Below are 24,561 nucleotides of genomic sequence, written 5' to 3'. Positions count from 1 at the left end.
ATCAAATGGTGAAAACTTTAAACTGGAATATCTATGGCCAATTCAAATTAAATATCTTGTGAGGGGAAGGTTGTACGAGAAAAAAACTTAAACTTTAACACATGTATCTCAAAACAAAATGTTTGGGGACTCATGTTAAAGGACTTTTTTTCTTGAAATGATCCGGAAATCTGTCATTTTCGTTTGTATCTCCAATTTAGGAACACCGTCTAATTATCCCCAGTATCCCCCTATTTCTACGCTCTTGTCGTGAACTTTGAGTATAGAAATAATATTTTATATTCTATGGTCTGTCATTATATTCCATTCATTTGATATGAACTGGATGTCTCGAAAAGTCTGAAACAAAATCGAATCATTGCACATACCAGGTATTCTATGCATCTTGATTATGTGTATACTAAATGATGTTTAAAAAAAATTTGAGATAAATACTTCAGGTTAGAAGGGTTTTTCCACAATATATTGTTGATTAAGGTATGTAATAATAGTTCATTATTCTCTATTCCTGGTGAATTTATCACAATCGCCAAAAGGATACATCTTATGGAAAAATGTTGCGAATGAAAAGTTGATGCTTTTGAGGAGGTTTTATGCTAAAACAATTCCATTTCCTTCACTTTTGGAAGGGTGAGGGTTAAACTTTGGAATTTCCAAGGGGAACCCTTTTTTTTATTGCAGACCCGTTTTCTACGGAAAAAAGTAAAAAAGTTTTATTTCAACAATTTTTCATGATTCGTCACAAATGGCACTGTAATCGATTTTGAAGTCGGGAAATTCTGACGTTTTTGTTTGTTATGTTTTTTCCCAAATTAGCACAAAAGCCACTAAGTCGAAACATTGGCGTCCCAGACGACCTCAAGTTACTTATAAAAATATCAACTTCAAATTACTTTTTTACCTGGTGCCTAAAATAAAATATAAAATAAACTATTTTTTATGTAATTTCATATATTCGAACTTATTTCATTCTTCAATTTTTCAAAATATAATAAATCTTCAGATGTAACTGAGGGCGTTACAGTACTCAAGGCATATTTGAAATCATCCATGTTGACTATAATTTCTTTTCCCGTTATATTTTTTATGTCCAGGGAACCTGAAAAAAATTATTATGATATTATTGAATATATTACACAATACTCAAATAATTAAACCTTTCAATCACAATGTTATAAATTGAGACATTAAAACAATAAAGCCTTTTGTGCAATTATTTGCATTTATCTAATTTTTTGTTTTACTCAAATAGCTTAGCATAAATATTCATTTTTAACATTTAGAATAATTTTATAATTTTTGGGAATGCGAATCAGTTTTCAGAAAATCATTTTTCATGTCAGTATTGTATTGTGTTCTAGAATACAACCGTAATCAGCAAGACGAACAAAAGGCAATGATGTAACCTCTTCTCTTAGCGATGCATATATGTTTAGTATTCTATACGCTGCCGCATGATTCTATCTTCATTTTTCTAATAGAATTTGGATTTAACTTCCTTCTTTGTTCTTCGCAATAATATTAACTTATTCAGGATGTATCTTAACCAGGTCGATATATATTTCTGAGATTTTCATCTGTCATCTAACAGGTGTTTTTTTTTTCGAACCTGCCTTCAAAAGCTCCTGACTTTTTTTTTCAATCAATGAATATTAATTCTATCAATTTTGTTTGTTCTCAATAAATGTCTGAGCATTTTGGAAAAAATAACGGGTGTTTTTTTTCGAGGTATAAAACTTTAAGTTGGCATTACTGTTCAAGATGGCGACCGATTTAACAGCTGCTAAGTGATTCATTCTCAGTTTGGTTTGGCAATTCATCATGAATAGACTCACGCCTGAACAACTCTTGCAAATAGTGCAATTTTATTTCGAAAATAATGGTTCTGTGCGGAATACGTATCACGCACTTCTGGTTGAATGGCTACGTCAACAAATAAAACTGCCGCATTTGGAGTGAAGCTAATCCTCAAGTGTATGTCGAAACACCGTTACATCCAGAAAAACTGACTGATTGGTGCGCTTTATGGGCTGGTGGAATCATTGGTCCGTACTTCTTCAAAAACGATGATGGCCAGAACGTTACAGTTAATGGTGATCGGTATAGAGCCATGATTACTAACTTTTCATTCCTGAATTGAACAACTATGATGTCCAGGAGCTGTGGTTTCAGCAAGACGGCACAACATGTCACACAGCTCGTGCCACAATCGATTTATTGAAAGACACGTTTGGTGACCGCCTAATTTCACGTTTTGGACCTCTGAATTGGCCTCCAAGATCTTGTGATTTAACACCGCTAGACTACTTTCTGTGGGGCTATGTTAAGTCATTGGTCTATGCGGATAAGCCACAAACTCTTGACCATCTGGAAGACAACATTCGCCGTGTTATTGCCGATATACGGCCACAAATATTGGAAAAAGTCATCGAAAATTGGACTACATCCGAGCCAGCCGTGGCAGTCATATGCCAGAAATCATATTTAAAATGTAATGCCACAAGATTATCTTGCGGTTAAATAAAATTCATGTCAATCGAATAATCCATCGTTGTTTCATTGCAATTTAAAGTTCTATAGCTCTAAAAAATCACCCTTCATTAGTTTCAAGACAAAACTCTAATTGAATACATACCTAGGAACTAAGAAATCCATTAAGGAAAACTATAAAATGAATAGATTGACGTATTTGGAATTAAAACAGTGTGAAAACAATTATCTGTAATCGGAATATGTACTTCCTTTAAACTTCAACTAATTTAATAATGATTTCAAATTTAATCAATTTATCCACCGTTATATCTTACATAATATATAAACCGTTTTTACCTTGATGAATGGTCCTTCTCACAGCATGCATCCAACTTTCTGCGCATAATCCATAAAAATCGGCACCGGATATATTATTTGGGCATAACTCTACAATATCTTCTAAGTTTACTTCTTCACTGAGATTGAATCTAAAAGTCGCATAATTAAGAGTTGAGGAAAACAAACGTGACAAATTAATTACTTTCTAGTCAAAGCTTTCAAGACTGATAATCTTGAAATGGAATCCGTAGCTGGACCAACATAAAGTAGTTTATCAAACCTTCCAGGCCTCAAAAGTGCTGGATCAATCAAATCTGGTCTATTTGTTGCACCTACATACAAATATTTTTTAAGATGTTTTGAAAATAAAATCAAATGAGTTAGGTGTATAGGGATCACCGGAATGATTATAATAAAAATAATAATAATAATTTATTGCCATGAAATGAAGAAGATCGACACAAACTAGATGTAGCTCAGGAATGAGTCCAAATCGATACTTCTCACTTGTCTGCGAGTTAAATAAATAAATTGTCTGTATTAGGTGAAAGTAAAACCAAATCTTTAGGTATTCCTGTATGTATCTGACGATCGACTGCTATGAAGGCATCACAGTGAAGATGCTTTGCACTTAAACCATAAATGCATTAGTTTCAAATCGCTATCACCGTGAGTTTGCAATCATTGATTATGAATAATAGTGATGGTCAAAAGTCGAAACATTACGCGTTTATTCAAATTCTAAATTCTTAGCCTAGCTGTATACTGTGCAAGTGCAAGTGGCTAGACGAAGAAAAGATAAATACGAGAGCTCAAACAAGAATGAAAGATGAAATAGTGAAATTTTGGATCCGATCAAGGAAAAATAAATTCAACCATCCCTGAAGTTGTCACAGATCAAAATTATCGGACATTTGGTTAAAATGTTTGCTGGAAGAGATGTGCGTATCATAATGACTACTTACCAATAATAAACACTGTCGCCTTTTCATTGATACCATCCATTTCAGCCAGTAGTTGGGAAACAACCCTGTCCATAACCCCTCCAGAATCACCGGATACTCCTCTGTTGGGAGCAAGAGAGTCAAGCTCATCGAAAAATATTATACATGGAGATGCAGCTCTAGCTCGTTGGAATACTGAAATGGAGAATTTTGCAGATGATATCTAGAATTCAGAAAATAATCTCTAAGATTTGATAATTTTATTAAGCTTGTGCCAAAAATACTCGAAGTATAAGTACATCATATCAGTACTGTATCTTTTTTACCTTCTCTTATATTTTCTTCAGATTGTCCTATATACATATTCAACAATTCAGGTCCTTTTACAGATAGGAAGCATAAATTGCATTCTGTCGCTACAGCTTTAGCCAATAAAGTTTTACCAGTTCCTGGTGGTCCAAACAATAGTATTCCTGCAATGAAATAAGTTGAAACGCGAATTTGGAAAGGAAAAATATTTCTTTGCACACTCCATATGGTGAAGCTATTCAGTATCGACATGGATTTTTATGAATTGAATTGCTGCAAAAAGAGTGCCACTTTATCTTCATCGGATTAGATATGCATGCACTAACAGAAAATAACCTCATTCCAGCTTTGTGCTGTGTGTTGGGCTTTATGAGGCCCTCGCCTAAAATGATGAAAGTAGGTATTGGAGAATGAGGTAACCTCAATCAAAAAGAAGTATTAGTATAATAAGAAACAACAGTTGGAGGCCAAACATTCCATATTACACCAAAAAGAAAATGAAGCTTTCTATAGCTGGAAGGATAAAGAATCAACATAGAAAAATATATAACAAATGGAGGGTATATACTAAATATAAGTGATTAGAACAAAATAAAGACTGAAATTCAATAGGAAATAGGTGATGAGGTCATGGTGACCTCTCGTAAAGTTTAACTGAGAGTGAATTATGTTTCTGAAAGATTAGAGACTGGAGAGGATAAAGTGAGAGATATTTCAGGGGAGAGAATAAACATAACAGACTTGAATAAGGCTTGTTGAAATTGTACATATGTTAGAAATGAAAAACAAGTTAACAATAATAACAGAAAATTTGCAGAAAAAAAGACTGAATCAGGTTTTGTGAGCATTAATCTCAACTCCTGCAGATGCTTTGAGAATGTACTATTTGGGTGTTTCAAATCTAAGGAGTATAATCATAAAGCTAATAATTAAGTTGAATGAGATTTGGAGACAAAAGTGGCATAGTCAATGTAATGGATGATCTTAATTATTTTCAAGCAGATTCTTATTTTCCATTGAATTGAAGAAGATAAACTTTGTGATATTTCCCTCAAAATCATTTTTGATTTCCAACCTAGGTAACTAAGTACTAAATTTTTGTTCATGGAGGTCTTCAAACTTATACCAAGCGCCGACCCCTACCAATAAAACCCTTAAAACCAATAGCCTATATGTATAAATGTATGTTTATCTCACCAAGTCTTCTGAGGCCAGTTGAAGTAGAGAATTCTGGATGTTTTAGAGGAAAATTTATAGTTTTGATTATTTCGTCTTTAACGTCTTTCAACCCACCAATATCATCCCACTGAACTGTCGGAACCTTTGGTGCACCAATATTCTCATTATAATGAAGCTGCATATAATCTACAAAAATCGAAATTAGGCAAGATGCAAATATTCATGGAGTAAGATAAAACCTATGGCAAGTAATAACTTTTCTCTACTGATGTCATTTTTTTCTTTGCTAAATATATTATAACTTTTTGCTAGACGAATAAGTAAATTCAAATCCTCAAACATAAAAGTATTGGTTTTTTGCACCAATTCTTCTAAGCTATTTTTGTAATGGAGGTCATGATATTGCAGCAGCCATTTCAGAATATCTGTTCTCTCCTCTGGTGATGGTGGATTTATTCTAAATATTTCAAGGAACTCCCTTTTAAGTCTTGGAGATATTTTGTCATTGTTACTTGAGCAGAATAATATCACAGGAAATTTATTGCTTTCAAATAAATTCTTCAATCCATTGGTGAAATTAGATATAATTCTTTCATCTGTTTGGCCATCATTGTTCTTCTCAAAATTCTGAAAAAATTTATCCTAAAGAATCTCGATAAACTTGAATTGATTTATGGAAAAAATTATATCACATTTGGATTCCAAAAACCTTATTGAAGATTACCTCAAAATTTGTTATATACAATATACATGGCGCATAAAGGTTAGCATTGAAAAATATATTCCTCAGTTTCATTTCATTTTGAGCATATACATGTGCTGTTATATCAAAATTTGTCACTTTATAGAAATGCATACCAAATTTTGAAGCAATACTAGATATAATTATTTCCTTTCCAGATCCTTTTTTTCCAACAATAAGAAATGCTGGGTTCACTTTTAATTCTGAAAGAAAAATATTTAAATCAGCTCATCGATAAGAAATCCATAATTTAACTTTTTTGAAAAAAGTTTTCAAAAACAATGTATTTTCAACATTAAGCGAGATATAGTGTACTTGATTTTTATCAACGTAATGCGGGGGCCTCATTGAAAAGGATTGATGGTTAAAACCGCATTCAGATTGGCATACATTACTTTTGTTATAAAGTATGTACGTCATTGATGCAAAAATTGTCAATCAGTTAAATTAAGAAATAATTACATTGAGGAGATATGTATAAACCCAAAAATAATATTACTACTCTCAGCTGCCATCAATAGGAATATCAAATTTAATTAAAAAAAGTTTGATAACACAAGATTTTCACTTACTTTTCATCAAAAAAGGTCTGACTGCTGCTTCTATTTCTGCTGCATAATTTTCTAATCCACTTGGACAAAATCTTAAATTATTTTTATTGTATTGATTATTTGTTAATGAATTCCTGTATTCTTTACATGATGGCAAAAAACTTTGTATATTAGCAACTTGTCGAACTGTTGTCTCTTCAAAAACAGCATAATTCCCACCTATATTGAATTTACTTTCATGCTTACAAAGAACTTTTAAGCATTTAAAATATACTTTTTGCTGAGTATTGAAAATTTTGGTCATATTGCAGGGTACATCTACAGCATATTTTTTTAAGGCTATTTCAATCAGATCATTTTCATGCATTAATTTAGGAGTTTGCAAATAATTCTTTATCAATATATCCACAACATTATTTTGTAAATCGTATGGGTTGCTTATTAGAGCTAAATGAATTTCATCAGCAAAACCAAGTTTTCCAGGAGGTATCTCTATAAAACTAGCACTTAAAGAATAGTCTCTATGAATTAAACCAAAACTATTTGAGATGTTGAACATCAAAGTTGTTGAAACCAAGATATTTCCATCATCAACAATGTCTGATACGAGAGGTTTTACATTTACTAGAATGAATTCATCAGCGTACTTCACTTTTAGTACAATGGTGTCTCTTCCTCTAAGAAATTTATTATTGATAATAACTGTATAATTCTCATCAATTAGAATATTTTTGGATTTCTCAATAAGTTCACTCAACAAGTTGGGATTTATAGTTCGCAAAATATATTCCCTTTTTTGTTGACATATTTTGCAAAACTGAATAAACATATACAACGGATATAAACAGGAAGGTAGACCTGGAAATAATATTTTGGATATATAGCATAGTAACTTCACTTCTCTTTTTTTTAGTAATTCTGAAAAATCAATTTTGTTTTCCATTTTTAAAAGAAACAGAACTGACAAAACAGAAGGAATTTCTTGAACCCTGTTCAAAGGGTCAAGCGGTCAAGAATCTGGGATCCTTCGAAATTTCGAATTCAAGAATCCTAACCATAAAATATATATCTGTCATCCTAACCTATTTCGTTTCGATCGTTTGATTTCGATTCGGATAGTTTGAAATTTGAACTACTGAGATTATTTAGGTATCGATACCTAATAGTGATATCGGTATCGACAACATAAATCATAGCCTTCTAATCTAATCTAACATGCCCAACAAGTCTGGTTAACTTTTGGATGTAAAAATTTATTAGAATATTCGAATTTATATCTAGAAAGAGGTGTTTTTTTACTGACTCAACTGACTGATACATTTGTGTAATTTCGTGTAAGTTGTCATAAGACTTTGGATTAGATTAGATCCAGATTGGTATTAGACATCTCCAGGATATAGATATGTAGCATTGTATTTTGAAAAATACATCAGTGAAATTACTAATAATCAAGAACATCGATATGATATTATTTATGGAACAGTAATGAGGAGCTCCGACCAGGAAACTGGATTGGACTGAATTGAATCAATTAGATTCAAACCTCTTGGCAAAATCATCGGATGTGATGCCAAGTATCTTCGATTTCGAAGCACTCATTGAAACAGTCATTGTTGACAGAACCTCACTGTGAGCTTAGAAAAATACCAATATAAGGCACCGGTTCAACAATGGAAGTGGGACAAAAGAATAACCCTCTGGAGGAACATTCTTGGTCTTGCTCAGATAATGAAATTTGTGGTGCTTTCACCGACCTATACCATGAAGCTTTTGATGCTTCAACGAACTGAGTTTCTGGCATTGGTGGCACTGCTGACAGAGCAGGGCCCCCGCAAGGGTCATCAACGCCCGCGTGCCGAAAATATTTTGGCGCCCCTTAAGGGGGGAAAGTGGAGAAAAACGTCGCAGGATAATCGGCAAAAAATGTTTCAGTTTTTGTTAGGAATTTATTTGTAGAAGGGTTAAAAAAACTATCAGCAACCTTCATTGAATGCCTTAAGAACTTTATGCTGTCAGTTGTTGCATAATACATTTTTTAAATGTTTCATTATTTTATTCAAGCATTCGATCAAAACCGCATTTTATTTTAATTTTGTAATGAAACTGCAGAGTTTTCAAAACCTGAGCTTTATTCTTCTTTAAATTATTCATAATATTATATTAAAATATTAATATTATTATTAATAATTATTAAATATTATTCCATACTCCCAGCCATCTTCTCCCTTTGTTAAAGTCTAGCTTTTTTTTGCTCTCGAAATTTTGCATCAGAAGGTCGTTTTCTCTTGTATGGCTCCTAGAATTTAAGAAAAACTTGATCCAAAATTGGTAAGGACATTCACCCATGATTTACTTTGCGCCATCCCTTTGAGAATAACCCGTATGTTTTCATTTTTATGAATTTAAACCTTAAATCCGAGCCTTTAAACCTAAACGGAGTTAATAATAATAATAAGTTAAGACCGATCTGAAGCACATACCCTGTTCCTGTTATAATAATTAATTTTCGGCAAAGGTGAAACATAATTTTTTTAGAATGTCAAACGGCTACGAACATCAAATAAATAATACAGATCCAGGGTGCATATTAAAAAAAAATTAAGTATAATATGATGGTGGCCCCAGGTAACAAATTCAAAATATCAAAGTCGATTCAATTTTTTCACGATTACAAACAATACTTCCCTATTTGAAGCAAATAAAAATAATATTATAGTATATCGGTATGGGATAATTTAGGATGTGCACCATTTTAAACAGAAAAAAAAATCGAATTTTATAGACTAATAGAAATGCTAATACTGTATGTGGATAGGTACTTACCATTTCATAAAATTTAATTTAATCACAACAAGAAACAGTAAAACAAACCATAATTACACAAAATACAAATCTTTCCAATTATCTGAGTATTTTAATTTTTTGCGTCTTGACCTCAACCCCTAAACGTTTCGAAACAAAATAACTATTTTTTGAATAGGTTTCTGCTGTTATAGCATAGCAAGCAGATTTTGGTAGTTTCAGAAATTCTCTGTAACATGTAGTATTTTTCCTACAGATGGTGGCGAAAGTTTCAGTAATTCCCCTGGCTAAAAGCTATTGCTTCGGTATTTATGATTGTTTATGTGTACCATATGCGTTTTAGTGATGATCGAAGAAATGGTGCCCGCCGTCCGGTGCAAGGTGGTCCATAAAGAAATCCCGTACCGTCAAAGGGATGATTAGGTATTTATGATTTGTTTACTCGAAAAGAATCGTATAATTGCAATCTGTGGCCGAGGTTATTTTATAGGGATTGTGACGTTCGGGAACTTGTTTGGATGTGTAAAAGATGTCTTTGCACGTTTAAAATTGTTGAAAAAATAAAAAAAATCTTTTTCAAAAACCTTTGGTCTTTCGGATTTTCATGCGGTCTATAAGAGATTTTGGCGCCCCTTAAGAGTGGCGCCCGCGTGCAGTGCACGCGTTGAACGCGCGGTTGCGGGGGCCCTGTAGACAGAGCACTACCAGCATGGGCGCCCGCAGAAATTTTTCTCAGGGGGGGCAAAATGAAAATTGTTGAAAAACGATAAGGCGTCCATGATTGTCGTAGGCGATATTAGTATTCCGTTTCTTTCTATTTCTGCATTTATATTCATAAGTGAACGGAATGAAATAATTATTATAATTACTAATAAATAAAGAAAAATTAACGAGTAATAACGAAATAAAAAATATATACATATATGCTCGATAAAACTATGTTTATAAAAATAATAAAAGAATAATATTAAATCTTGAAATATACACTTAATGACGCAAACAATAAAGTTTAAAACATGATACTAAAATATGATTCAAAATAACACAGAATTGATCCAGAATGTAAACACAATAAATAAGTATATAAACAAAGTTAACAAATCATAAATTGCAAAAAAGAACTCATAAAAACAATATTAATTCTGAAGACAAAATACTTAATCGCTATACAACAGAGTACGCATATTTTATTCTCAACTAAAATTTAATTCTGCGCTGAAACTACGCTCTATAGTAGAAGTAGTACATGGAAATGTAAGGAGAAGAATAAGGCATTGTTTGATAGCGAGAGAAAATTTACATTGTCCGATAAGATCTTCAATTTTTATGTTATCATCCATTTGTGATTTAGATAAATACTCATTCCAAATGTTCAATTCACTTTCTAAATTTTCAATGTGTTATACATATTGCAGACCTTAGAAGCGAAATATTCAATATCTAGTAATTTTGAATTCTTCGACAAAAAATTGAACAAAGAAAAAAGTATTACATGTTCTTTCGAAAATCTCGTTTCAAGGGCTGAAATCAAATGATCTAAATATGGGATGAATATAGATTTTTTTGAAGTAATCTTCAGCTGAATCTGCTTCATAATTAGATCTGTACATTTGTCTACCGCAAATTCGTGGTTTTCCAATCTCTATATTGAGACTCTGAGCAATAGATGATGCTTTGGAAAAAATTTCTGTAAAGCATGCATCGTCTGAGCGATTTTCCACATATTTCTATAATTAAATTTATATGACGGTGAAAATCTACAAAATTAATAGAAACACCTTTTAGTGTATTTGCTATTGGTTCCAATATATTTGAATATATACTTACTACCATTAAGCATTCACAAAAGTGAAAGAGTTTATTGCAGCCCATAACTGAGCAGCTCTTTTTGTTGATGAAGAATTCATTGAAATTTCTCCAGATTTTATAGCAATAAAGGTTTTAATATAGTATTGAAGTTTTCAGTGAAAACTCCCAAAGATTTATATTTAGCTGACCAACGAGTTTCTCAAAACAAAGGAATATTTGGAATAAGATTTCTTCTTAAGGTACTCTCTCGAAAAAAGACTATATATATAAGATACAGGGTGAGTCTTTGACTTGTACATATATTTTAACCGAAGGTTCTTGAGGTCAAAAGAAACACTTTTTTCATTTACCATTTTTTCCGATTCGGCCCTGTTAAAAAGATATAGCCATTTTAAATTTTCAAAATGAGCTAATTCACCCCTGAAAACCGGAACACTGAAGTTTTCTCAAGCATAAGATATACCTCTTGAACCTTGGAAATGAGCTACTAAATTAGAAAAACCATCATAAACTCACGTTTAACATTCCATTTGTTGAACAAAGTAGTGTTTATAATCAAATAAATGAGTTATTCCAATTTCGTTGACGCTAAAGATTAAATATTCTTCTCTTGATTTCTATTTCATTTTCGATAATTATAACGAATTGAGCTCGCTACCACCCATATTAGCTCTGATACTCATATCCATTCATTCATTATATTTCATTTATATGATATATAAATACTATATATAGTAATGGTGCCAATGCTATTAAGAATCTCAGTTATTTTACTGATGTCATTTATTACTAAATTTAACCTATGGGAGGCACAACGGAAATAATTTGCTTTCTTGTACTTGTCTCTTATGATATTTTGAACCCTGAGAATTTCGGCGGCCATTGTTGAGCATCCATCACAACCTTGTGCTACAAGTTTGTCCAAATTCAAACCAACCGTTGAATGAATAATAATAATAATAATAATAATAATAATAAGTTTATTTGCAATAAAAGATGTACATTTTTTACAAAATTAATATGACGTTACAAACGTGCAAACAAATATAAACAACCCCACTAAAACCGCAGCTGTGTGTGGGGTACTCCCAATTCATATGCACTACATGAATTATCTCCGTACACTGAAAACATGTGAGAGTTTTAAACAGATTTATATCAGCATCGAGCAAATGGAAAATCAGTTATTCGAAATCAATCCATGAACTACTTCTCTGCCTATAGTGAGTAGATATCTCCTGAAAATCTTTCTGATTAAGGCTTCACTATTTATTGTACTTATATATGTTCGGTACGCTTCAGGTAAGTAATTGAATATTCTATTTCCAAGGTACGTGTAATTGCGCTGTCCAATAGCTTTTCTAGTTTTTTTGACCTGAACATCACCTGCTACTTTATGTCTAGTTCCATACTCGTGATCGATTTTTCGCAGACTATGCCTGTTCCTATAAACATTAACTATTATATCATGCACGTATAATTGCCGAATGTCAAGAACTTGACTTTCTCCGAAAACAAGGTCCGACGAATAATCATATTTCCTGTTATACATAATCTTTAGGATTCTTCTCTGTAGCACTTCCATCTTCGTCAGGTGTGTATCCAGTATACCACCCCAACTCAGTATACCATATTGTAGACGGGATTGTACAAGTGCGTAATACACAATTTTGAGATGTGTTATATCCAGAATTGATCTCAGGTACCTGAATTTGTACAACATATATCTCAAAGTCTTCGACACCTGGCAAATGTGAACGTCCCATCTTAAGTGGCTGTCTATGGTGACACCCAGATACTTTATGTTATCTGTTCTTGTTATTTCCATAGTGACACCATGGTTATTAATTGTCAGCCTGTTGTACTCTGGTAACTGGTTTTCGTAGCTTGAAAATGGTATGAAATGGGTTTTGTTGAAGTTGATTGTTAGCAATCTGTGATCAAACCAGTCTTTTATTTTGCCAATCTCATGTTCGACAATGAGTTTCAGATCAGCCCAGCTGTCTGCACTGAATAGTATGGCCGTATCGTCGGCGAAACCAAACATTGAACCTTTGAAATGCATTCTCAGCACACCATCCATATAAATGAGAAATAACAAGGGTCCGATCACCGTGCCTTGCGGAATACCATACACCACCTCAGCTTCTGAGCTGTAAGAACCATTGATTTTCACAACTTGTGTCCTGCCTTTCAAGTAGCTTTCGAAGAGTTGATGGGCATTTCCACGTATTCCATAATCATGCAAGGTCTCCAGCAATTGTTTATGGTCCACAGTGTCGAAGGCCCTTGCCAGATCCAGGAACACACACATTGCCGGTCTGCTCTGGTCTACATGGCCGTATATTTCACCCGTGAGGGCAGCTATCGCATCATTCGTTGACATCCCGCTTCTGAACCCAAACTGATTTCTCGAAATCAAGTCGTGCTTCTCCACGTATGATACAAGCCTGGTTTTAAGCGCCTTCTCAAAAATTTTTGACATATTTGTCACGAGTGAAATCGGCCTGTAATTTTCGATCATTTCCTGATTACCACTTTTAAATATAGGAGTAACAATCGACTTCTTGAATACTTGTGGACACTGGCCCGTTTGAAATATACCATTCACCAAGAATGTCAACAGCGGAGCAATCTCCCGTGCTACTTCTTTCAGGTCTTCTGCTTGTATACCATCTATGCCTACGGATTTCTTACTCTTCAGGGAATTTATTATAATGATTATTTCCTCGTCATCCACCGGTGTCAAAAAAAATGAGTTCCCGCTGCGAATTTTTTCTGGAATTTCAGTTGGTGGTTTTTTTATTTTCTCTGCATACTGTCGGCCAATATTCGCAAAGAACCTATTGAACAAGTCAGCTTTGAGTATATCATCCTTTATTCTTGTACCATCTTCACACAAAACATCCTTCATAGGCAATCTCCTCTCCGGCGTGTTCATACCCTTTACAGTTTCCCATAGTTGTTTCGAGCTGTTTCGACTATTCTTTATTTCATCTTGATAGAAGTCCCGCTTGGCAATTTTTATTAGTTTATTTATGAGCGATCTATAATCCAGGTATCTTTGTTTCTTCCAGTTGTTCTGTGGATCTTCTTTGTACTCCCTATGTAGTGCGTTTTTCTTACTTATCGATTTAACCAGTCCTGCTGTTATCCATTTCTTCCTTTTATTCTCGCTCTTCCGAATTTTCATAGTTATCGTGCTCTGTGCGATCACACGACTGAGTGTCTCAGTCAGATAGTAGGCCTGTTTATCAGCAGTATCTAAACTATAGTAAAATGACCAATCATGCATTCTGAGGCTCTCTCTCACCGATCCATATTTTATGCAAGTTCTAGTGCCACCCCGATGTGTCCTCTCTTCAGTATTTTTACAAGGAATTCCCAACATAGTACTCTTATGATCAGTTATGCTCGTATCGAAGACTCCAGAAAAACATTCATCATGTCTGTGTATGGATCTCTAAATCTTCATCTCCAGCGTCTACTCTGAATTTCAAAAGTTCACTAAAATTTCCAGAGTTCTTGTTGCTCTCTCGTATAGGCCTATCTTGAGTTCCGCAAAAAACTATTGTTTTTATAATCTGTAAATTTTTTTTCTATTTTCTCCAATACTCTTTTTCTTACCTTCATCTATTAAAGACAATAGGAGAGAATATATAAGATGTATTTTAAAAAAAAATTGACACGCATGGATTACTTTCGGTTCCACGATTTTTCTTCACCCAACAAGTGCTCAACGCGCCTAAAAAAGTTTTCAATTCAAAAAATACCTCTGCCGATTATGGATATGTGTATAGTATATTATGTTTATATGTATAGTAATTCCATTGAAAACCGGAAAATTGTTGTGAATCCATTACTTTCCTTTTTTCCTTGCCCTTTGGATTGAGAAAGTAATATTGAGGGTGTTGTGCTGAAAAATGAGGTAATCAAAATCTCAGGGGGGGCCATGGCCCCCCCTGGCCCCCTCCTGCGGGCGCCCATGACTACCAGTACAAATATCTTTTGTATTATATGGATAAGTCATCAGGTGAGATTTACAGGATCTTTGGAAAGGAGGTAGAAGCAGCTAAACACATGGTGTGGGGATTGACTGGCCTAAGAACTACTCATATGGGAACGTCAGTCCTGGATACTCGCGAAGTAACAGTCAAGGCTCCTAAGAATGACGTCGGCTTTGTTAACAGTATCGACTGCCTCCTTGGATTTGTATGAGTTGGTATAGTATATCCAAAATTACTTGGAGGAAGCCCAAGGTCTATAGTGTAATCTATAGACCTTGGAGGAAGCCAGAATATTTCTATTATACAAGGGATGTCCAAGTTTACAGAAATTCCCTTAGAACCAGTGACAATATTGCCTAACAATACTTTGAAATAAACCCCGGTATTTAGCGGATCGCGGTATCCACTTCAAAGGGACGTGTGGATTTATTCAGGTCTGTTTTATACGTGAAAACCCTTTATTACATTCATAATTATTCAAAACAGTATATTTGTGAAATCCTATAATGATAATTACAATATGACATCTTCTATTGTAGAATGAGGGAAATTATACTGAAACCTAATGTTGATTTTCGTTTCATTGAATACGAATTCAGTTATTTCAGTTAACATCAATCTTCGTACCCAGATTCGTCTTCTGGATTACTGCTTTCTGCTTCTATTGTACTACACGCTAAGCATTCTTCGCCAATATCAAGCCAACATTCTGCACAATAGAGTAAATGACAATCGAAATTTCTACAAACAAAATATTTTCCTGGCGAATCAAAAAGTCTTTCAGGTTCTTCGCAAATTGTACAATTTCTTCTCGCCATTCCAAAAATCTTCAAAAAACCGAATAACTTCGGGTAACGCACCCTGGCAACAACGCAAACATTAAGATCTTCATTCAACCTTCGTTCTCGGACTTTTTTGATGATTTTTGATTTCATGTAACGCAAAAATCCTATTCTTCTCCGAGTTGTCTCATTGTAGAGATAGAGTATTCTTCGCTTCTGTCGTTTTCTGTAAATGAATCCACATATGAAGGATTTTAATCTGTTGGTATATATTTCCAAAAAAATCATAACCCCCATTAGGAAAAATATGCCATAAATCTGTAAGAAATATATGTTGTTCATCAATGTTGGACTTGGAAGGCACATTTCATTACTTCGAGTGATTTTTATTCTTTTCTTGATGTTGAATCCTTTCACAATAGATCTCAATAATGAAGCTATCATACCTGTGCCTTTGATTTCTAGCAGCAAGTCATGATGTCCAACTTGTGTGTACTGAATTTTAGCATGTCTTCTAACTAAATTTAAGGCTTCATAAAATAAACGATCTATCAAAATGAATGTCGAAATGAATATTATTTCTAGTATCAAAATGAATAATTGCATCATCAAGTGTTTTTTCTCACTTTTCAAGTATCTTCTACTCCACAAATCGACAATTTTGGTCCTCTCGAATTTTTTCAAAGGAAACAATACTGTTTTTCCAGAAGTTTTTCTCCTAGCATCAATTTTACGAAAATATTTCGTTATGTAAACATTATCGTACTCGATGTTGCGTAGGTATTCGTCATGATAATTCTGACTTTTCACAATGATGTAGAGAAGAGCAAATGCTAAAATTCTCTTCATCGATATGAATATCTTCTCTATTATTTTCTTTTTCTCATCAACATCATGTTGAATTGCTTTGGCAGTGTCTGCAGAATCCTGCAGATTGATCAAGTGGCGTACTTTTGACAATTTGTATTGTAATTTGACATTCTTGAAGTTATGAGTGAGAGAAACTCTGGATTTCTTCAGATACTCGTAACCTTCTCCCAATCCAGGATCTATTTCACTTGAAGGGTCACATCGACTACTTCCACCTAAAGCTTGAGCAATATTACACACAAAATCTAATTTCATCGGCCAACAAAGGAGCCACGCAGCTGCCCAAGTGACTGCATCGTAGCACTTATCGTAAGTCGATTGAAACATATTTCTGCATCTCAATGCAGCTGTTGAAAACTGTTGGTTGCATCGTAATTCCACTTTTTCCAGATATTTCTGTTCATATTTGGCCGCTTCTATCTGCTCACCTTTAGTTAAATATTTATGATCTATATCTGCAGTTCTTTTCGTGTCTCCTTGTAGAGAATCGAGATAATCATTGTTCTCTTTGAGCTTTTTCATTTCTTTGTCACCTTCTATTTCACCAGTGATAGGAGCAGATAAGTCTTTCACGTTTCTTAAGGTATCTTTTACTTCATTCACTTCAGTTTTCATGCCGAACAAAGCTTGAGTGAAAGGTTTGAACATCAGCTCAAACCTTGTTTTTGTTAAATTAAAAGTTAATGATGCCGAACAAGCGAAAACTCTGACCACTTCTTTGCCATTATTGGTCAAATTTTCTAGAGGACCTGCAATAACCATGAATAGTATCAAAGCGTACTGTACACCTTTTCCACTTTCCCCAGCAAATACTGGAAGGGATAGAAAAATAATGCAACGAATTTGGGAAGATAATGCAATTCCAAAGGCCAACATTAAGCTTATCACAATTCCACATATGATTGCACTGGAGGGTACGAAGTTCAAGTCGGTCAAAATAAGGTAATAAAAGCCCAAACCCAATAGCAAGCCATAAACGAATCCAAAAAAAGTCTTGGTTTTCTTATATCTGCTTTTTCGTGTCGTGAATAATATTTTGAATAAATTCATGATTAGATATATCAAAATTTACAAATGAAATGTCATTTTGATTTACACTGTAAGTGCTGAAAAGGTTAACATAAGACGGAAGACATTTTTCCATGAGATTTTGCATCGAACTTTAAACCATTATTTTACAGTCTTATAAGGACACAAATATAAAACCAAGTAATAGATTTCTGCTTTATTGTCTCAATGATTTCAGAGTTATTGGAAAAATTGAATTTCCTTCGATATCATTCGGCAAAAAGGAGGGTGTGTTCATTCAATACTTCTAAACATATACAGAGTTGAATTTTTTCTGTATAGATGTAGAATATATGTTTACTCGAAAAACATTGTCTGTATTGGCGGCTTAACTAGTTTCTTCATTACTTACCAAGTAAAAAAACCCCATATTTTTAATTTTTCACCATTTTCTCGTGAATGGGTATGTACTAATTTGGATCTCCTGAATATGAATTTGGAATATTTTCTAAAATAGATCCAAAACAATTATATCTTTACTTGAAAATAATTCCCTCTCTCAAGTAGGTTCAGAGAAAAATATATAAAATTTATTTCTCTATTTCAGTATCGAAATGAGTTAATTACAGTTCTAAAAACAATGCTGTAATGAACTCATTACAGCATCGTTTTCAATTATATTTTTCGTTTTGTGGTTGTCTATACTGACTTCCAATCCTATCAAATTTCAACAAACGTCAATAATTGTCAATATACTATAATTTGGATATAGGGAAATGATTTGCAACATTATTCGAAATTTCTCATAATTCTGGTAGTGTTAAATCGATTTCGAAATTGTAAATTATTTTAAAATTCGAAACGTACGATTCATATTCAAATTCCGTAATCTGTCAATTTTCGCAACAGTCACACCAAATGCCAAGATACAATACAAAAGTCACTAGGATATATGATCTGAATTTTTCATTTAAGTTCGACAATATTTCATAAAATCGAGAAAATATCGTCTAATACTCGTTGCAGAAGGCAATTCCAACACTCATGCGTTCGAAAACTCGCTCCTTCGTCGCTCGTTTTCGAATTTCGTATTCGTGTTGGAATAGGAGCCCATTCTGCAACTTGTTTTATAATATACTATTATTTTTTTCAATAAATTTTTTTTCTCAATTTCAAAGTGGTAAAAAAAATTTTGTTTTGTTGTGTTTTTGATTAGTGTTGGTTTAGTTGATACAGTTGGGAGCATCAAAAAATCCTTGGCTTCTGAACTAACTGACAGAAATTTGTGATTGATTTTTATCTTTGCTTCATTATGTATGATATAACAATCAGTTTGACTTTACCTGGAATCAATAATCCGCCAAGAAAGAGAACCAACCAAACAAGACTCTTGCATTGGAGTGACGGGCCGAATCGACATTAGAGCCTTGTGAATTCCTCTAATTATTTATCTCCCAGACCAACGAAAAGCTGCTCTTTCAGGGATTCAAATAACAACACCCGGAGCACTATTATAAAGGGTGTTTCTTTTAGAGCTATAGAACTTTAAATTGCAATAAAACAACCATGGATTATTCGATTGACATGATTTTTATTTATCCGCAAGATAATCTTGTGGCATTACATTTTAAATATGATTTCTGGCATATGACTGCCACGGCTGGCTCGGATGTAGTCCAATCTGGACGTCCAATTTTCGATGACTTTTTCCAACATTTGTGGCCGTATATCGGCAATAACACGGCGAATGTTGTCTTCCAAATGGTAAAGGGTTTGTGGCTTATCCGCATAGACTAATGACTTTACATAGCCCCACAGAAAGTAGTCTAGCGGTGTTAAATCACAAGATCTTGGAGGCCAATTCACAGGTCCAAAACGTGATATTAGGCGGTCACCAAACGTTTCTTTCAATAAATCGATTGTGGCACGAGCTGTGTGACATGTTGCGCCGTCTTGTTGGAACGACAGCTCCTGGACATCATGGTCGTTCAATTCAGGAATGAAAAAGTCAGTAATCATGGCTCTATAGCGATCACCATTGACTGTAACGTTCTGGCCATCATCGTTCAAAGTACGGACCAATGATTCCACCAGCCCATAAAGCGCACCAAACAGTCAGTTTTTCTGGATGTAACGGTGTTTCGACATACACTTGAGGATTAGCTTCACTCCAAATGCGGCAGTTTTGTTTGTTGACGTAGCCATTCAACCAGAAGTGCGCTTCATCACTAATGGACGTAGTTCGCGATACGTATTCTGCACAGAACCATTATTTTCTAAATAAAATTGCCATATTTGCAAGCGTTGTTCAGGCATGAGTCTATTCATGTTGAATTGCCAAACCAAACTGAGTATAAATCACTTGACAGCTGTTAAATCGGTCGCCATCTTGAACAGTAATGCCAACTTAAAGTTATATACCTCGAAAAAAAACACCAGTTATTTGGTAACAGCAGAGGCCACTCTATTAGAGATTATTTCCAATTCTTGATAAAATGTATTGCAGTTCTTAGCGTTTTTCTTCAGTGGATACATCGTTTTCTAACAGGATATATTTATGTACCTTAAGTAAGCAGAGTAAAGTATAATTCTGACTTTTGAAATAAATCGATTTTTGGATTAATTAATTACATTGTTCAAACATAAAATCTTAAATATTATTCTTTATACAATTGAATATGAATTTATAATTCTGAATCAATTAATACATAACAATTCGAAAAGTTATTGATTTGCGTATAGGAGTCATACGTTCACATCGAAAGCACCAGACACCTTCATCAATCCATATTTATCTGGTCCATCAAGAACTTTTTTAAATTGCAATTTGGCTGCATTGCCCCCAAATTGTTCCATCAATTTGAGAGCTACTAAAGTATTACCTCGAACATCTTTGCTGATCTTCGGGTTGATCTGCCAAACATTGTGTTCGTCTGAAGGATACATGTCGCCTGGAACTGAATACTTCTTGAATATATTGAAAAACTTAATAGAAACGAATACAACCAAAATTCGTATAAAAAATAAAGAGAAGATTAAAAAAGAATGGATTACGCCGAAAATATTAAAAACAATAAATGAAAAACAAAATATGTATGCCAAACTCAAAAAGAATCCTAATAATGAAGAACTTAAAATAAAATATTCGGAAATGAAAAAACAATTACGTAAAACAATATTGAGAGCTAAGCAAGAATATTTCGAGAAATGTGTCGAGGATAACCAGAACGAAACTGTAGCCTTGTGGAGGAACGTGCAAAATTCCTCGAAAAAGGAAACACAAATTACATGCATAAGGACAAAAGAAAATAGGATAGTTGAAGATGAACAAGAAATAAGCGATATATTTAATGACTATTTTAGCGGTATTGGAGAGAGATACGCCAACGAAATAACGGAACCAGCAGAATTCAAAGAAGAAAAAATTCATTTACAAGAATCTTTTTTTTATTTCCCACAGATTCAGAAGAAATAGAAAAAATTATAGGTAGTCTCAAATCCAGAAAATCTACTGGACATGATGGAATTCGCTCGGAAGTTTTGAAACAAGTGAAACATGAGATATCAGAATCTATCGCCTATTTGGTTAACAATTTTTTTGAAAAAGCGTGTTTTCCTGACATTTTGAAAATAGGGATAATAAAACCATTACATAAAGGCGGAGATAAAACACAAGTTAACAATTACAGACCAGTTACTCTTATATCCAATGTAGCTAAAATATTTGAAAAGTTAATTAAAGTTCGAATGGTTGCTTTTATGAATAAGTACAATATACTTTCCAACGGTCAATTTGGGTTTCGCCAGGGCATTTCAACAGAAGATGCTATAAAATTAGTGACTGAAAAATTATGTGAAAACATAGATAAAAATACTCCAAATCTAGCTGTTGTGATAGATCTGGCGAAGGCTTTCGATACTGTTGACCATCAAAAATTATTAGAAAAACTCTCAAATCATGGCTTTAGAGGAAAAATAAACACCTTATTCCGCAGTTTTCTTTCAGGCAAAAAACAGATTACAAAAATAAATGGGAAATTTAGTAGAACAAAGATACCTAAATATGGAGTTCCGCAAGGAACAGTACTCGGGCCTCTCTTTTTCCTGATTTATCTAAATGATATATTTCAACAAAAATCTGCTGGAGAAATTATAAGTTTTGCCGACGATATGATTGTAATGTACGAAGATATATCTTGGGAAAATCTGAAACAGAAAGCAATAAAAGATCTGAGGATGCTAAAGAAATGGTTCGAACAAAGTAAACTCACCTTAAACCAACAGAAGACCCAATATCTAACCTTTTCATCTAATAAAGTTGGACTTCCAAATTTGGGCACCCTTCGAGTCGACGATAGGTTGGAAATAGTAAATACTAATGCAACGAAATATCTTGGTGTTTATATTATTATTATTATTATTATAATTAGATTTGAATCAAGGACATGGTCCTGTGAGATTCAATATACATAAATAGCATTACAGTTATACAAGCAGTTGGGCATGAGAGAAGTACATAAATAGACCAACAAGAGAAGTACCATATATAGACCAACATTTGAAGTGGGATCAACATATGCATTATTTGACTAGAAAGCTAAGAGGAATTGCATACAGATTCAGATTAATATGAAAAGATATCCAATCCACAAGACATCTCCAAATACTTTATGACGCACTAGTACAATCACAACTCTCATATGGAATCATAGGATGGAGAGGTGTCTTGGATTGTCATAAAAGAAGCATAGATGTCTTGCAAAAACATATTTTAAAAATAATGTATGGAAAGAAGTTCACATTCCCTAGTAGACAGATCTACGAATTATCAAAAGCATTGGATATAAGGCAAATCTATGCCAATAAAATTATAATAAATATCAAACAGAAGAAGATAAAATTAGTCATCAAAGAACACAACTACCTGACCAGAACAAGAAACGTCAACTATAAAAGACAGAGGGCAGAAAAAAGAATAGGACAGAGAAGTTGCACATACCTAGCTTCTAGATTGTACCCAAACGTACTTACGGAAATAAGAGAACTAAGAAACATAAAGAAATTCAAGAAGGAAATAAAGAACTGGTTGACTTCAGAAGATAGATCTATGATACATAGAATAATAAATTCAACATAAAGAATAACTATAATAATAAAAAAAAAATTAAATATGAATTAAGAAAAATGAAAATATCCCGATTGTGACAGATATTCCCGAACGTGACTGTGAACCCGATGAAGACGAAATATATACAACGGCGTGACGAGGAAAGGAAGCTGGGACAGAACAAGATTTTTATTTTAGTATTTTATAAATTTGTTTTAGTTAGAGTGAAATTTATTTTAAACAACTGTAAACAGCTATTATAAATAACTCACAGTTTTTCCTAGAGTTTAAACAATCAATGTAATATTTGAATAAACTCTATTCTATTCTATTCTATATCATACGACCTAGTCACAAACTCACCTGGTTCGTAAGCATTGACTGAGAAAATTGTGGCTACTATAAGGAAGTAAACAACGAGAATCATCTGAAAGAAAAAGGTTCGAAGTTAAAAATTCTAAATCATTGGAAAGAATTATCATCAAATAAAATGAAATACTCAATTTAAGGTATCAAATTATTGTGGAAAAAATGAATAGTAAGAAGAATAATGAAGGGATTATTCAAAATACATAGGCAAAGGTTGAAGGCTTAGGGTACCGACACACCCAGCGGTTTCGGCCCAGTCAATCGCCATCACTCCAAAGCCGACTCAGCTCATCATTCTACCAAGACTGTGAGCTGATCATTTCGCTTGTTCTCAAGCTGTGAAGAGACAAAACACAGCTGTTTTTTTTTCAGCTGGGGACTCGGCCGCCCGACTGTAAATCAAAGACTTAACTTGACTGCTCGACTGGAAGATGCTCCGAATGCTCGAAATCAGGAACCTGGTGAGTGGCGGGTTTTACATGTGCGTGGAAACTTTATGTGCAGCTAGATAAATACGAAGTTGTTTTGAATCAATTAGTTCACTTGTGCTCTTGTTTAAAAATGTTAGAATACCTCGATTCGTCTTATACAGAGTGGCCAATTTTTTAATGGGATTGTATTAGTAACTTTTAAACTATAAGAGTTAGAAGGTCGGTCAAATGAAGAAAAAGTTGCATGCATAGAAGCATTGTCAAGCAGTCCAAAAAAATCGAGATTATCAGAGCCGGTTATTGAGATATCATAAGAAAAGTAAATTTTGTCATTTTAATTTTTCTTTTTTTGCCACTTTATTTCAAATATTATCAAAAAATGTTACAGGAATTTTTTATTCGAGAGTAAATTATCCTCAATTTGACGTAATCAGATTTCCTATCCAAGGTTTCGTACTCTCGTGGCCACCCTCAACCCAATTTTTTTCAATACGGACCTGCATATTTTATGACACTTTTAGAAAAAACTTTTAACGCTGAATTCAACGATATATCATACAATGTCATTCAATTTTGATTTTCAGGTGATTTTGACTGTTATCCAAATTGGTGTGTATGTAAAAAAAAACAAGTCTATCAACGATATCAATGTTCTGAACCAAATTCAATTGAACCCAGAAAAAAATTGAGAACTGTGACCAGTGAATGGAATTTATCAAAAACTACTGTTAATAAAATAGTCAAGAGACGCGAATAAAATGATTTTAAATTTCAATACCAAGTCTTGCAAAAATTATATCGTAATAATAATAATAAGCCTTTATTTCCAACAGGTATACC

At 33.6% G+C, this 24,561-nt stretch overlaps 2 protein-coding genes across 3 annotated transcripts; both read right to left on the bottom strand.

The window, feature by feature from the left end:
• Positions 1-882: 882 nt before the first annotated feature.
• Positions 883-7,600, bottom strand: LOC123673072 (peroxisomal biogenesis factor 6). The gene is made up of 9 exons (XM_045607493.1): positions 6,558-7,600; positions 5,968-6,188; positions 5,483-5,870; positions 5,262-5,429; positions 4,082-4,228; positions 3,777-3,950; positions 3,014-3,143; positions 2,830-2,960; positions 883-1,099 (listed from the first exon to the last, which is right to left on the bottom strand). The coding sequence occupies exons 1-9, from the start codon at positions 7,477-7,479 to the stop codon at positions 948-950; spliced, it is 2,433 nt and encodes an 810-aa protein (XP_045463449.1). The 5' UTR covers positions 7,480-7,600; the 3' UTR covers positions 883-947.
• Positions 7,601-15,626: 8,026 nt separating this feature from the next.
• Positions 15,627-17,993, bottom strand: LOC123672477 (protein sneaky). 2 transcript variants are annotated; one of them, XM_045606581.1, is made up of 2 exons: positions 16,311-17,993; positions 15,975-16,254 (listed from the first exon to the last, which is right to left on the bottom strand). In XM_045606581.1, exons 1-2 carry the CDS (start codon positions 17,854-17,856, stop codon positions 16,124-16,126), a joined length of 1,677 nt encoding a protein of 558 aa, XP_045462537.1. In that variant the 5' UTR covers positions 17,857-17,993; the 3' UTR covers positions 15,975-16,123. The 2 variants fall into 2 exon arrangements, with proteins under 2 accessions (XP_045462536.1, XP_045462537.1); XM_045606580.1 differs by having other exon boundaries at positions 15,627-17,988.
• Between the last annotated feature and the right edge of the window lie 6,568 nt (positions 17,994-24,561).

Source organism: Harmonia axyridis, chromosome 2 (genome assembly GCF_914767665.1).
Source record: "Harmonia axyridis chromosome 2, icHarAxyr1.1, whole genome shotgun sequence".
NCBI lineage: Eukaryota > Metazoa > Arthropoda > Insecta > Coleoptera > Coccinellidae > Harmonia > Harmonia axyridis.
Note: the sequence above shows the minus strand (reverse complement) of the source record. Positions and strands in the feature narration are given on the sequence as shown.

Coding starts and splice junctions, on each gene's coding strand:
- LOC123673072 (XM_045607493.1), bottom strand. CDS start 7,479: ATGGAAAACAAAATTGATTTTTCAGAATTACTAAAAAAAAGAGAAGTG. Junction 3,951..4,081: donor TGAAGAAAATATAAGAGAAG/GTAAAAAAGATA, acceptor TCTCCATTTCAG/TATTCCAACGAGCTAGAGCT. Junction 2,961..3,013: donor TTGAAAGCTTTGACTAGAAA/GTAATTAATTTG, acceptor TGCGACTTTTAG/ATTCAATCTCAGTGAAGAAG.
- LOC123672477 (XM_045606580.1), bottom strand. CDS start 17,856: ATGAATTTATTCAAAATATTATTCACGACACGAAAAAGCAGATATAAG.